General features: G+C 48.9%; 2 protein-coding genes across 4 annotated transcripts; one reads left to right on the forward strand and one right to left on the reverse strand.

Annotated features, from left to right (window-relative positions):
• Positions 1-1,599: 1,599 nt before the first annotated feature.
• Positions 1,600-8,523, reverse strand: LOC142989056 (ectonucleoside triphosphate diphosphohydrolase 7-like). 3 transcript variants are annotated; one of them, XM_076138427.1, is made up of 14 exons: positions 7,964-8,523; positions 6,575-6,721; positions 6,287-6,451; positions 5,645-5,850; positions 5,015-5,165; positions 4,677-4,780; positions 4,412-4,471; positions 3,996-4,141; positions 3,737-3,903; positions 3,302-3,503; positions 3,087-3,206; positions 2,600-2,685; positions 2,277-2,438; positions 1,600-2,179 (listed from the first exon to the last, which is right to left on the reverse strand). In XM_076138427.1, the coding sequence occupies exons 2-14, from the start codon at positions 6,580-6,582 to the stop codon at positions 1,963-1,965; spliced, it is 1,794 nt and encodes a 597-aa protein (XP_075994542.1). In that variant the 5' UTR covers positions 6,583-6,721; positions 7,964-8,523; the 3' UTR covers positions 1,600-1,962. The 3 variants fall into 3 exon arrangements, with proteins under 3 accessions (XP_075994542.1, XP_075994540.1, XP_075994541.1); XM_076138425.1 differs by having other exon boundaries at positions 3,996-4,144; positions 7,964-8,522; XM_076138426.1 differs by lacking the exon at positions 7,964-8,523 and adding an exon at positions 7,457-7,943 and having other exon boundaries at positions 3,996-4,144.
• An 845-nt stretch (positions 8,524-9,368) lies between these two features.
• On the forward strand, positions 9,369-14,939 carry LOC142989057 (mitoferrin-2-like). The gene is made up of 4 exons (XM_076138428.1): positions 9,369-10,003; positions 11,416-11,644; positions 11,846-11,902; positions 12,671-14,939. The coding sequence occupies exons 1-4, from the start codon at positions 9,665-9,667 to the stop codon at positions 13,222-13,224; spliced, it is 1,179 nt and encodes a 392-aa protein (XP_075994543.1). The 5' UTR covers positions 9,369-9,664; the 3' UTR covers positions 13,225-14,939.

Here is a 14,939-nt window from a genome sequence, read left to right on the forward strand (position 1 = left end):
ACAAATCATGAACTACAAACTCTGATCACGGAGATTTAGGAACAGTGGGACTGATGAGTTATTGACCTCCTGTCTGTCTGACAGACGTGACGCAGACAGGTTTGTGTCGTCATGGCTACTGCACCGTCACCATGCCTGCGATAAAAATAAATTTCTGCTGAACAGTGGACGCATCGCGGCTCCACGGCAGCTCGTCCTGTTTCAGCTCCCTTTGAGCTTCAGCTTCCCTTTGTTATACACGCACTTATAAATCATAGGGCAGTTCAGGGCCTCTTTAGGGCTAAAGGGCCTCTAGGCTGCCGTCCGTCCCCTCGTGGACATCAGCAGCGCACTTGGCGACCCAACTGCGGCGTTCAAGTTATGCAGGAACAATCCAAGGGACAGTTGTCGTGACCTTCAACCGAGTATACAGAAGACAGAAATCTTGAACTTAACCACATTAAAGCAACTTTACCAAATGCCGTTTACTTCCAAACGTTGTCACTAACATTGTTCCTCCGTCAGTCAGTGTGTAGATGTTTGTGCTTCTCTTCAGGTCTGCAGGTCTTTAGACAGAAGCTTAGTTACAGACTTCTATGTTGATCTGAATGTAGTGAAACATGCAGAGAGAAGAACAGAGGTGTGAGGAGGTGTGAGCCTCATTACATCATCACACAGCTCACTGAGTGAAGCCAGGAGAGACGTCCAGCTTTCATTGTGGAGGGCAGAACTTGTCTCTTTGAGCTGTAGAAGAAATAACCACATGGATCCATCAGGGTCCATTAGAGAGCTACAGAGCTGAAGAGAAGGAGAACATCTACACACTGACAGAGGAACACTCAGAGGAACACACAGAGGAACACTCAGAGGAACACTCAGAGGAACACTCAGAGGAACACACAGAGGAACACTCAGAGGAACACTCAGAGGAACACTCAGAGGAACACACAGAGGAACACACAGAGGAACACACAGAGGAACACACAGAGGGGAAGGAGATCAAATCCTGACATTGTGTCAAATTTGAGAGTTGTGTTATTGCTCTCCTGTGTGACTTGTGGACATCTTGACCTGTCAGCAGTGGGCGGAGCTCACCAGCAAGATGATGTTTGGATCAATTACAGCCAGAAGCAGGTCGCCAAAACAGAGAAGACCCAAGGTTCTAAAGCTCTTCATCGTTTGGAGTCTCAGACCCGCTCCGCCACAAAGGGTTAAGAGTTCATTCATTATGTTGTGGTTCTATTATCCTTCAGATACACACTGAACACACACACCCAATCAAGAGAGATCATGGGAAGACACATTGAACTAACTCTGTGGTTGTGATGAAGGCTCCCTGGTGGAGCGACTGACTGACTGATCACACACACACCAACACACACACACACACATTGACCGGCTGCGTGCTGAGCTCATGGAGGCCCGGCCCGCTCACATTTGCGGTCACGTGTAGAGAATTGCACCGTGGCCTTTGCGACGCACCCGATGATGAGCTCACGTCAAGTCGTCTGTCTTAAACACGCATCTGTTCTTCTTCTGCTGAAGCAGCACAGATCGTTCTCCTACACCAAGACATGCAAGGGAAGATGGAACAGACCTGGACTTTTTTCTGAAAAAAAATGGTTTTGGCTCCAAACAGGTTGAGCCTCTGCCTCGTCGACACACACACACCTCGGTGGCTTCACACCCTCGTGCTGCTCTGGTCCTTTTCTTGCCACTTTGTCCTGAGGGAAGTCATAAAGAACACAAACTCCAGTGTGAGACATCAAAGGACAGGCGGAGCAGCTTGGTCCCGGTGGATTAAAGGTCTCTGGACTGTAATGGACTCAACATTGACTCATTCAGGTCCCCCTGCTGGCTCCAGTCATTTCCAGGACCTTCATCTTCCCTCCATGCTCTTCTGGTTTGTATTTGTGCTTTGACTACAAGATAATGTCAGAAGACTTTTGACCCCCGCAGGCTTCCAGAGGCTCGGCCCGGTCCTCAGGGCAGGAGAGCCTCTCCCTCCTCCGCCCAGAGAAGGTTGAGGGCCTCAGCCTGCCGCTGCTCGCGCTGGTGGATCCTCCGCAGGCGCAGGATGTAGAGCACGATGGCCAGGAGCACCACCAGGATGCAGACGGAGAACAGGTGGTGGTTGTAGACAAAGGAGGAGCGCAGCCAACTGGAGTGGTTCTGACGGAAGGTTTCCTGCTGCAGGTCCCTGGAGAAGCAGTGTGGGAGACAAGAAGACAGCTTTACATCAGCTCAAGTGTCACGCACGCCGAACGCACGCACGCGGCGTTGCACGTCTCTGTTACCTCAGAGGCAGGAAGCGGGTTCTGAACAGAATGGCGCCCAGCGTCCACTGCACCTCCTTGTCGTAAACCAGCTGGGCGGTTCTCAGGCTGCGGTAGGTGACGGGGAAACGGAAACCAGAGTGTAAAACCTCGTACATCCAGGCCGACTTGAAGCACTGATACCTGGACAATTAGGAAAACCAACTTTACTGAACTTTACACCAACTGTCCGTTTGAACACACTTCCTGTTCCTGTCTGAGACGTGCATCACTAGCAGAGCGCTGGTGGTTTAAAGGGAGGGGAAGCAGACACGACGGACAGACTGTGACAGAGTGCAGCTTACTTGAGTCTGCTGATGTCGGCCTGCTGAGAGAAAAGCTCGTTGTCCAGGCGCCGTTTTAGCGTTGGCCACTTGGTGGAGCAGTAGTCCTGAAATGAAACGGTGGTTAACCTCACACAAACACGGACGGCTTCCCTCCGATTCCTCTGCGCTCTGCTGCGTCCTCACCTACAGCTCCAACCAAACATCTGGCTGCTGATCCTTCCACCAGAAGACTTTTGTTAACCTGACCTCTGTGCTCTAGCTCCATATCATGAACACGTTTGCGGCTTAAACTGATTAGTAGTGACTAGTAGTGCCAGTGACTTCTTTGTTCTTTCACCGCCTTCAGGACCACAAAGCAGAATGTCTGTCCAGAGATCCAGGGCCTGCTATGGGTCAGATGCTGCCAGATGGACCAGTAACAACAATCATCTAACATAAGATGGGTCTGTGGAAAGTTCTAGCATCATCTCTGAGAAGGACATTGGTAAAGTGGAGCTGGGGTTACCATGGCAGCACGGGAGTACTTCTGGCTGTCGTACTGTCCTCCTATCCTCAGCACGTCTTCCATACAGTAGAAGAACTCGGAGAAGCCGTAGAACTCGCTGTTGCTGAAGTTGATGGGAGCCTGAAAAATGGGGTCAAAGGTTAATTTAGACAAAGACAAAAGAGGGACGCTCCAGCTGTCTGGAGTCCGTGTTGTCCCATTGTGGACCGCCCTACCTGGTAGACCCCCTGTGGCGACATGGTGCCGTTGTGGAGGCCCAGGAAGGGTCTCACGGCTTCCTGGCACCGCGCCCAGTCCCCCTCACCCCTCAGGTGCACCGTGCGGTTGTCCCGGACCACAGTGTCCGACAGGGCGGGGGGCAGGCAGGGGTCCAGGTACGGTTTGTCCTCGCTCATGCCCATCTGTGCCGTCAGCAACCTAGAGGGGGGGGAAGAAACGTTGTTTACATACGGACGTGAACCTTTCAGATGTAAAACATGTGATGTGAAGGGAGACTGAGAGGAACATCCTCCGACATGATGGGGACATGTGGGAGTTCATGTGTGTGTGTGTGTGTGTGTGTGTGTGTGTGTGTGTGTGTGTGTGTGTGTGTGTGTGTGTGTGTGTGTGTGTGTGTGTGTGTGTGTGTGTGTGTGTGTGTGTGTGTGTACCTGTTCTTGCCCAGTGTGTTGTTGACCAGCTGGTCCTCGTAGCGCTGACGGGCCATGTTTCCTCCAAAACCAAGGAAAGTGGTGACGTAGACTCTGTACACGTGTTCTGTGTGTTCTACATCACAGCCCAGGTTGAATTCTGCCAGCACGCTTTTCCCCGCCTCCTCCTGCACCACAACACACACACACACACACACATTACACACCTGTGCACACACAGCTACAAACATGGAGGAGACGGAGTAACGCTCTCCCTCACCTCCTGTGGCGAGCTGAAGGTGATGGCACTGGGAACCTCGTAGGCGATCTGCAGCGAAGCTCCGCCCATATCCATGATGCCCACGGTACGCCGCCTGCTGATTGGCTGCTGGTTCTGAGACCCCGTCGTCACTTCGACTGTGGCGTCTTCTAAAACGTGACAGAGACACTCTTGACATTTTTCAAAGCCATGACTTCATTTTTGCCCAAATTTTAGTTGATTCAGATTGAGGTTGATTGAAAAGTTCTGATCTCACTCTCACACACACACACACACACACACACACACACACACACACACACACACACACACACACACACACACACACACACACACACACACACACACACACACACACACACACACACACACACACACACACACACACACACACACACACACACACACTCACTCACCGTCTTCAGCGTGATCGAAGCGTCCCAACACAAAGTTAATGCCGATCCACGCGTACACACCTAGAGACACACACACACACACACACACACACATTTATTCATGTGTATTATATTTATCATCTATGTTTAGCCTATAATTCATTATAGTTTATTTTGTTTGGAGAAATGACAGCTGGACTTTTTACATTTGAGTTAATTGTATCTTCAAACACAACATCTGTTAAGAGCAGGAAGTTGTCATGTTTGTGTTTAACCTTCATCTCACCTTCCTGTTTCCCTGAGATGACCTCAGCATGGGACTGAGAAAACAGGAAGTCAAACTCCTGAGGAACATCGGAGACCAGGTCGTCCAAGATGGCCGCCTGCTCGCTGAGAAACAAGACAGGAAGTTATTCATTTTGTCTGCATTGTGACTTTTCCAAACCCTGTATCCTTGTGTATGTGTGTGTGTGTGTGTGTGTGTGTGTGTGTGTGTGTGTGTGTGTGTGTGTGTGTGTGTGTGTGTGTGTGCGTCTGTATCCGTTTTGAAAGTGTGATGACCCTAAATGTGTTCAAAAGAACTAGATCAATGCTAGAGAATGTTAGTTAGTAAACGTTCCTCACCTCTCTGACAGCAGCCTCATGCCGGCCGTGCAGAGGATGTAGAGCGGCGTCTCTTTGTGTTTGCTCCTGGGCACGTGAGCTGCAGCCACGCTCAGCAGGGGGTGGAGGTAATCACTCGCCTGAGACGGTGTCTTCACCATGGTGGAGATACCTGTCACACACACACACACACACACGCACAGACAGTTGATTCCACCACTCTTCCAGGCTGCTGCTTCAGCGTGTGAGTCATAATGGTCAGGTAAACATGTGTGTGTTCCTGGAACACACAGGCCCTGTATCTAATCTGTGTGCTGTGATGAGATAAGTGGAGCAGCCCGTGGCTTTAATGGAAGCTGTAACATGGTTGAATTGAAGCCGGCGTGTGTGTGTGTGTGTGTGTGTGACCTTCACACTGAGCTGTCACACAGGGAGCGTGTCGGCTCTATTCACACCGCATGACTCCGCCCCCAAGCTCGCTTTAAAGGCGTCGAGCATAGCTGTTTTAATAATAATGTCCAACACGTGACAACATTACATCCATAGTGTTGGCCTACAGCGTAAATGAACTACATGTGTTACGTGTGGAAACATAATGTCTGACACCTAGAAAAGAAGGCAAACAGCCACCAGGAGGCTCCGCCCACTCACCAGGTTTGATCTTTTTGACGACAGGTTTGCGGTCTTTGTCCCTCATCTGTCTGATGTCCAGCAGGGTGTGGGGGTTCCCGTTGTGGGGGGGCCAGTAGTACACAAACACCCTGGAGCCGCTGCTGCCACAGTCCACCACGATCCCGTAATTCAGCCCAGGGTTCAAGATGTCGGTGGCCTCCATGGACTCCGCGATGGAAAGATACCTGAAGGGAAATGTGGAGAGAAACACTACAGGTGAGTAAATACACTCCAGCTTATCCAAAGATGAAAAAGGAGGCACGTGACTCCCATGTGACCGAAGGAGTCACCAGGCCCAAAGCATGAACAACTCTCAGAGGAGACGCTGGCTGTTCTTCTCCTTATCTCCACATGGGCTCTGTCACAGGCTTACTTGGACCTGACAAAACATTAACCCTGGTAACAGCAGATAACCGCTCTCATGGAACTGCTAATCATTTCTCTGCTCCTCTGGAATTTTCAGATCCAGCTTCAAGAGCGCCGGAAACACAAAGATCCAGATGAACACGTTCAGAGCGCTTTGACAATGACGCCGCTAGCTATTCTGAAAAATCTGTCACCGATGATAAAAAACTCCATTCAGGTGGTCCGTCCTCAAAGTCCTCCTTTGTGTCCACTCACTTATTAAACCGGGACCCAGGACGCCGCTGGAGGGCCCACAGCTGCTTTTGGTAGACACTCAGGAGGAAGAGGGCCGAGGCGGTGAGCAGCAGGAGGAGCAAGAGGAGCCTCTGCCTGGGAATATAGCTGCAGTACCAGGTGGCCGGCAGGCAGGACAAACTGATCCTGAGGGCAGAAGACAACTAAATATACACTCGCACATCACCAGAGTTATACAGTATTTATTACTCCTGCATACCTTTATAAAGACTTGTTTGAGGTGGACGTGTGCTCTTATCAGTGTATTACCTTGCCATATGTCTGTGAAGCCAAAACACAGTCTTGACAGTCGTCACCTCATGGCAGCCTCACTCCGTCTGTGATCTACAGGTGGTGCTTTGTTATTTCTCAGATTGATGTAATGTTCCCTGTATGGACTCCGCGATGGAAAGATACCTGAAGGGAAATGTGGAGAGAAACACTACAGGTGAGTAAATACACTCCAGCTTATCCAAAGATGAAAAAGGAGGCACGTGACTCCCATGTGACCGAAGGAGTCACCAGGCCCAAAGCACAACTCTCAGAGGAGACGCTGGCTGTTCTTCTCCTTATCTCCACATGTGCTCTGTCACAGGCTTACTTGGAGCAAAGAAGACTGAGTTATTTCTCAGATTGATGTAATGTCCCCCTAAACGCCATCTCACAGCTCAATCCTCTCCTACTTTTACAGTTCAAGTTAAAGGAGGCTCAGCCCACAGAAGAAAACAGACACTTCAGTGGAAACATTTAACCATATGTGACGGAGAATCTACAAGAGCAATCAGCCCCGATCCAGATATTGATCAAGATCAATGCATAGCCCTTTGGTGACTCTTTGTGAAATTCTGATGTTGAAAAAGACAAAATATCATAGTAGTAATCCTTTTAATAGACATTCTATTACGTTTTGGGCTTCTGTTAATATGACCTGATAACATTTCCAATACTTGTGTGATATTTGAGTGTGAGGTCATGGTTTGTATTTTATGTTTAGCCGTCTTATCTGTTGGTTATATAATATATCTGTGAAGAAAAATTAGCTCTTAAAAAGAGCGGGTCTGCTATACGGAATAAACGACACAAGTTAAGTTTCAATATCTACCTTCTTACAGCCGATGCGTGTAATTAAAAGGACACTATTACGTTACTCACCGGTGTAACGGTTTCACTGTTGTCCGGGTTAACTGGTGTCTGATAGTCCATGCGAGCGCCGTGTTGTTTAAATCCGACAGAAAGAAAGCTGCGATGGTAGCTTATGTGCTCTCAAATGTTAAATGTGCGTTTGCAGGTGTGGTGGTTTATCAAGCGAAACATAAACTGAACGAAAACCGCCCGAAACCTGATTATACACCAAATGAGTAGTACCGTTTTAATTTGATTTTTCGTTTCGTTTCAAATCGCGACTCGATATGTCTTGATGCTGATATGTTTTATGTTTTTAATTGTTCATTTAAGCACAAAACACCGAACGCGATATTGTTGTTGAGAAATAAAACCCTAATTGTAGAGAAAAGTAATAAGGCATTCGTCGTGGCCACCTAAATGATCATCAATTAGCGCAGCAACTCGAAAATCCTGTACACCACTCTCACTGCCCAATGTTTAAGTGTCCATATGCCACAACGCTCTGCCGTAACACTCCGTTTGGCATCGGGTTACCTATAGCCTCTTCTCCTCCGCCATGACAGTCGGTCAGTCAGTGGACTCTGTTGTTCTTGTTGAGGGACGACGTTCGAGTCTCTTCTTCTTGAGCTGGAATGAGATTATTTGAAAAGAAGAAGAGGCGCAGCAGGAGGAAATGACGAGGGAGTGTGTTCCGGCCAGTCCACGTAAATCCACGTAAGCCCACGCCCCCCTCTGAGACGTTTAGGTGCCGTGGGAATGCTGACTTGTTTTTGATTGAAAAACGTCATCCTCACGTTAACTTACATGCATTTACAGGCTTCGGCACTCTACCGTCTGTAAGGCCACCGGAGGTGGTTAATGTAGTCGGTTTGAATACTCCCAAGTACATAACATAGTTATCTCTTTTAAGTGTGTTGTTCTTCATAGCTTGTTCTTTGTTTTTCTTTTACTGTTATTATAATTTCCTGATATCTTATTGTGACGGATGTCTCCAAACCAGTCGTAGCTTGTACAGCTGTGTGTGCGACACGAGGCGTCACTGAAGGCCGCACAGTGGCTGTCCAGATGTGGTTGCCTTTTATGTGTCATTTAGTCAAGTTAATATGGTCGTGAATCAAGCGCATTGAAGACAAAGACATAGACATTCCACTAAAAATGACTTCATTACAAATAAAATTCGCCTTTGAGAAAAACACTTGAGTGAAAGTATTAAGCTGCTGATGTTAATTTTACCATCAAAAGTATCTTCATCATGATAATTAAAACCGATTAACAAAATGTGTACCACCCCACACGTCTTTAAGCTAACTTACATAATGTATTGATGAGGAAGTTAACAATCTTACCAATCACGCACATTAAAATGTTCCATTTAATTTCGAATAGCTTTTCAAAACTTAACGTTCTCACACATGAGATCATACGTCTATTAAAGGAACTGATGAACACACTTTAAGACGGGGAATGCAAGAATTAACAGTAAATACTGATCATAATGTCAAGATTCATCCATAGTTCTCGTTTAACCCATTTTAGGGTTAGGGTCAGGGTTTTACACATCTTAAATGTTATTCTAAGTGTCACCACAGTATGAACTCAAAGTGACGCATCGGAACCATTACGTTTCAGCAGTTTAAAACGAAAGTAAGAAAACCTGTTGTTAGGGTTAGGAGCCGTAAAAAACGAAACCCTACCACACTGAGGGGAGCAGCAGGACTCTTGATTATGCAGTATCCAGTACTTGGTAAAATCAGTAATGAGTCTGTTCTGATCAAAATAAGTTTATGTATGGACAGTATATTGTACTTCAGATTATTATTTAAAGAGTATTTCTGCTAGTGACGGCTAATTAAAATGTCCAGTGACCAAGCTGCGTATTAACTACGCACTGCCCCAAATACATCGAAGCCCCTCCCACATCTCCTGCCCGCCGTATTTATGAATATCTAAAGGTAAAATGTCCTCTTACGTAACCTTATGGTGGGGAGGGAAGATGATTGACAGTCGCCTTATGAAATAGCGTACCGACTACCACTCTGACTCGGCGCCAAACCCACCGACGCCCCGCCCACCCTCGGATCGGTTTACCGGTCTCTCGACAGCTGTTTGGCGAGCAGCAGAGTCTTCAGACTCCCACGTAGACGTTCCACCTGCCGTGGGGGGTGACACTAGGGATCGGACCACACGACCGAGCGGGCCGCGACTTGAACATACCGCGAACGTTCTGCAGCTTGAATGGAAGCGGGCGGCTTCGTGTCTCGGCGAACCTCCGTGGAAACACCGAGCGTCAACGGCCGAGTTGGTGGTGCAGCTCGGGCAGAGATTCAATGGCTCAGCGGCAGGCTCATGGACGGCACCGGGGGGTTCGTTGGGACTCTTTCTCCGGGGATGCCAGTGGAAGCGGACTTCGCACCGGTTTTGCTCCGAACAACGCCCGAAAGCTCGACGGCCGCGGATTCAGAAGTAGACTATGAGGGACTTCCACACGGATCAGCTACCAGCACACACATGCTGGCAGGAGCCGTGGCTGGTGTCATGGAGCACTGCCTCATGTACCCCGTCGACTGTGTGAAGGTACCGGACCACAGACACACAACACGCCGCTTAGAGTGAAACACGTGAGCCGGGTCTGTGTCTCACCGCAGGCCCGGCATGAAGCCCGAGCACCAGCCAGTTTAGCGCGTTAACAGAGGGCACTTAGGTAACAAGAGCAAACATGTCAACACCGGAAAGACACATTTACGAGTGAGTCTAGTTTCTCTCTGCATGTCACCATGTTAGCTAATATACAACGGCTTTTGACAGTTGCGTCTCCTTGCACAACAGCCGGTTAGCTAACCCATTCCAGCGGGGGTTCTGTTAGCTAACCCAGCCTGGGTTCTGTTAGCTAACCTATCCTGGGTTCTGTATGCTAACCCAGCGGCGGTTTTATTAGCTAACCCAGTCGGGGGTTCTGTTCGATAATCCACCCCGGAGCCAGTTAGCTAACCCAGCCTGTGTTCTGTTAGCTAACCCAGTCGGGGGTTCTGTTCGATAATCCACCCCGGGGCCAGTTAGCTAACCCAGCCTCGGTTCTGTTAGCTAATGCAGTCGGGGGTTCTGTTAGATAATCCACCCCGGGGCCAGTTAGCTAACCCAGCCTGGGTTCTGTTAGCTAATGCAGTCGGGGGTTCTGTTAGATAATCCACCCCGGGGTCAGTTAGCTAACCCAGCCTGGGTCCTGTTAGCTAACCCAGCCTGGGTTCCATTAGCTAACCCAGTCGGGGGTTCTGTCCCTGTTCTTCCCTAATTCAGGGACACTTGAGGTCAAATGCTATGAATTAAGTGCGTGTGTTGCTCTAAGCAGAACATGTGGACTGTAGCCTTTGCTTTAATGGGTCGTTCATACTATTTTTGCACTGATGAGGGAATAACATGAACCCATAAGTCTGAAAATGCATTTTCTGAGAATACTAAACTTCTGTAGTTGTCTGAGTGTGGCTTTAATTTCCAGAACGTTTTCAATGACATCACCAGGCCAAGGTCAGCAAAGTTGACCCCCCCCCCCCCCCATGATGTAACCCTGGGGAGGGGAGCCGGCTTCCCGCTCATTATGTGTACTTTGGGGAAAGTTTGTGGATTGCAGCATCTTGTGCAGTCTGGAATGAGGCTGAAGTTCCTGTTCAGCGGTCCTGGTAGGAGGCAGTAGTCACCAGATACACACTGGCTGTTTTGTTGTGCAATAACGGAGTTTCACTGTGGAGAACCACCAGAGGCCACTGCCTGAGTAACGGACGCTCCAATTGAGTGCAGATGTATTTGTCAGTCACATCAGCAGCAACTTTCCTGTTTCTGATCTCTGTTAATGCTCCGTTTGCAGGAAGTCTCTGTTAATGCTCCGTTTGCAGGAAGAGCAAAGGTCAAGCCAGGCGCCTTGACCTTTGCTCTCTGAATTCTTGTTTGTTGCCGATACTGGGGGTGCTCATCGTCTGCTCATCTCACCACAGACCCGCATGCAGAGTCTCCACCCTGAGCCAGGAGCACGCTACCGCAACGTGATGGACGCCCTGCGGCAGATCGTCCGGACCGAGGGGCTGTGGCGACCAATCAGGGGGGTGAACGTGCTGGCGGTGGGAGCGGGTCCAGCCCACGCCATCTACTTCTCCTGCTACGAGAAGATCAAGTTCTCTCTCAGTGCCGCCATACACCCCGGGACCAACAGCCACTTTGCCAACGGTATGTGTGTAAACTTCAAAAGACCCTCAAAAGGCTCAATGTGCCATTAAAGGAACTACCCTGGACAGGAAGTACCAGTCATGGCTCATCAAGGAAACAGAAATTGAATGTTTCCTTTATTAAGTGAGTTTTTTTTACCCTCCTGGCCCCCGCTGTAACTCCCTCTCTGCTGCTGTGTTTCGTCCCATGTTTGTTGTCCAGGAGCGGCCGGCTGCATGGCCACTGTGCTCCACGACGCCATCATGAACCCAGCAGAAGGTAAAACAAAACAAAAACACCTGCCTGCTGACACACACACACACACACACACACACACACACACACACACACACACACACACACACACACACACACACACACACACACACACACACACACACTCTTTGCTTCTAAAATCCCTATAATATGCATTTCTGCCATCAGGCCAGTAGGTGGTGCCACTGAGTCATTACTATCCAAACCACCTCAGAGCTTTACAGAGTCAAGTAAACCAAAGTAATGCTATATAGGTATGTGATATCTGTCAGTCTAATAAATGCACGTTATTATATTAAGATTATACATTTGAGAAAATTGTAAAATTATTTGTTTGGTCGATAAAACCGTACCGCCTTTTTTCCTTTTATTTCCTTTCATTTACATTAATTAATTAAATAAATGGCATCTTTAATATGGAAACCTATCACAGCAGCATTCAGACTCAGACCCACTTGCCCACCGACCATCTCAGCATCAGTCTGACCTCAGTGTGCAAAGAACCTCTGCAGGGAGAAATGAGGGATCAGTGGTTCTGTCAGGAGGAAGACGTGTCTGTACCATGAGGTCACAGTAGTGTCATCCCTCATGTTGCTGCCAAAAGCAAACATTTCTGTTTCTGAGTCTTTCGAGGTTTCGACTCGGCAGGCTTTTTCTTAATCCTAAGGCTAGAAGATTTAACCAAAGATGCATCTATCTTGCGTCTACTTTGGTTGGTTCTTAATGCTGCTGTCCTTGATCCCCGTCCTGCTTCTTCTCTCTTCCTCACAGTTGTCAAACAGCGTATGCAGATGTACAACTCTCCTTACCGCGGCGTGCTGGAATGCATTGGCTCCTTGTTGAGACGCGAGGGCCCGGCTGCCTTCTACCGCAGCTACACCACGCAGCTGACCATGAACGTGCCCTTTCAGGCGCTCCACTTCATGACCTACGAGTATCTGCAGGAGCTCCTCAACCCCCACAGACACTACAACGCTTCCTCCCATGTTGTGTCCGGTGCCCTGGCTGGGGCCATCGCCGCCGCCGCCACCACTCCTCTAGACGTCTGCAAGACCCTGTTAAACACCCAGGAGGCGCAGGCCATCCACGTGATCCAGGCGGAGGCGGCGGGCGCAGCAGCAGCTGGGAGCCGCCACATCTCCGGTCTGGGCGAGGCCTTTCGGACGGTATACAGGACGGGAGGCGTGCCGGCCTTTTTCAAGGGCGTCCAGGCTCGCATCATCTACCAGATGCCCTCCACGGCGATCAGCTGGTCCGTCTACGAGTTCTTTAAGTATCTCCTCACCAAGCGGCAGCACGAGAGACAAATAAAGAACCAACAGTGAGGTCGGGTATCGGCAACATAAAGGTGGTTTGTAGCGTACGGATCTCTAGTGGGAGGGGTCAGCACGGGGACATTTGGTTTGGAGTAGGTGATGGCCATGGAAACAACTTCATTTGCAACAATACACCGCCACAGGAGAAAGGAGGGCCTGGAAATTTCCCTCAAGGAATTCCTGCTTTCTTGACTCGATTCCAAGTGGAATTATCCATCTTCATCTACACCCCCCCTTCAGTTTCAAACCTGACACTCGGGCGACTTCGCCTCTTAGATACAAATGATTGATGAGGTTAAACACAGTAAATACTTCATGAAAATATAAATAAGCAGTCATAAATCTTCTCCACCTCGCCCACCTCCTCCTCCAAACCAGGAAATCCCACATTTCCCTTTGACCTTGTCCATTTGGAAACTCCCCAATGCTGCGCCTCCAGTCATGCAACCTGCTGACCACAAGGGGGCGCCCTGCACACTAGGCTCTCTTACCCCTACACAATCTGCCCTGCAGTGAATCCAACCTGTGTGAAGCTTATAACACGTTTTTGTCAACGTCACTAACGTAACTTCCGTCATCGTGTCGGTGAATAACAAAAGAATTGACGAGAGGAGTTTGGTCCTCATCAGAAAGCACTTCTTCTTCTAAAGGTGGAACTAAAACGGCTCTATTTATGTTACATTCTGATGCCTCAGTGTGAGCCAGGTTAGGACCTTAAACGTAGAGTAGAAGCTCAATTTGCAATATACCCCAATGTGTGTGTGTGTGTGTGTGTGTGTGTGTGTGTGTGTGTGTGTGTGTGTGTGTGTGTGTGTGTGTGTGTGTGTGTGTGTGTGTGTGTGTGTGTGTGTGTGTGTGTGTGTGTGTGTGTGTGTGTGTGTGTGTGTGTGTGTGTGTGTGTGTGTGTGTGTGCGCGCGCGCGCTTAGCACTTAGCCGCTCCTCGCATTATTCTGTGTTGAAGTTCATTTGACTTCCACGTTTCCCTACGACTCATAGCGTCACAGTGGGATCAACAGACCCCCCCCCCCCCCCCCACGACACATATGATCACTTTCCTCCACATATCAACGCTCGCCTCACGTCCCCATAAACTCTTTCATCCCTCAGGCTTCCCTCCACTTCAATGACGTCATTCATTGTCTTTTCCACAGACTGCAGTGCTTCGTCACGACATTTTGAACCCAATTCAAAGTGGAGGTGTTGTAGCGGTGAGGCCGTGTGCACGTCCCCTCTGTAGACAGCAGGGGGCCGAGCAGGAGCCAGGGGAAGAAAAGGGAAGAGTAACTAACATGCCTTCAGTAAGCCGCCGTACAGTCAACGCACAACTGCTACAGTGAGGTCAAAGTGAGTTATTAAGCTATAAAGCAGGAGAGCATTGTATATAAATATAGAAATGCAAATAAACTACATCTGTATGTCAGATATGAAACTATACTAAACGCACAAATCCTCACCTGGAGGGAAACAAGTGGATTATTCTGAAGGAGTGTGATCTGTTTGGCAGCAGAATTGATTGCAATGATTGAAGTTTTCCTCTTTCCTCTGTCAGCTTTACAAGTGTGTGAAAGCAGAGGGCGAGGAAATGACACCGATATCAGAAAGCTTGAACGCTGTCTAGGAGCCACACCTGTATTTTGTGAGTCGTAAATAAAGAGGCTAAGGCAGCTCCTCGCAGAAGCAGGGACTTCTCTTGGTGCTGCTGGTCACGCGCTGAGAGAAACTA

The sequence above is a fragment of the Genypterus blacodes genome, unplaced genomic scaffold, assembly GCF_046128005.1.
Source record: "Genypterus blacodes isolate CSIRO-AG114 ecotype Tasmania unplaced genomic scaffold, CSIRO-AGI_Gbla_v1 ptg000370l_1, whole genome shotgun sequence".
NCBI lineage: Eukaryota > Metazoa > Chordata > Actinopteri > Ophidiiformes > Ophidiidae > Genypterus > Genypterus blacodes.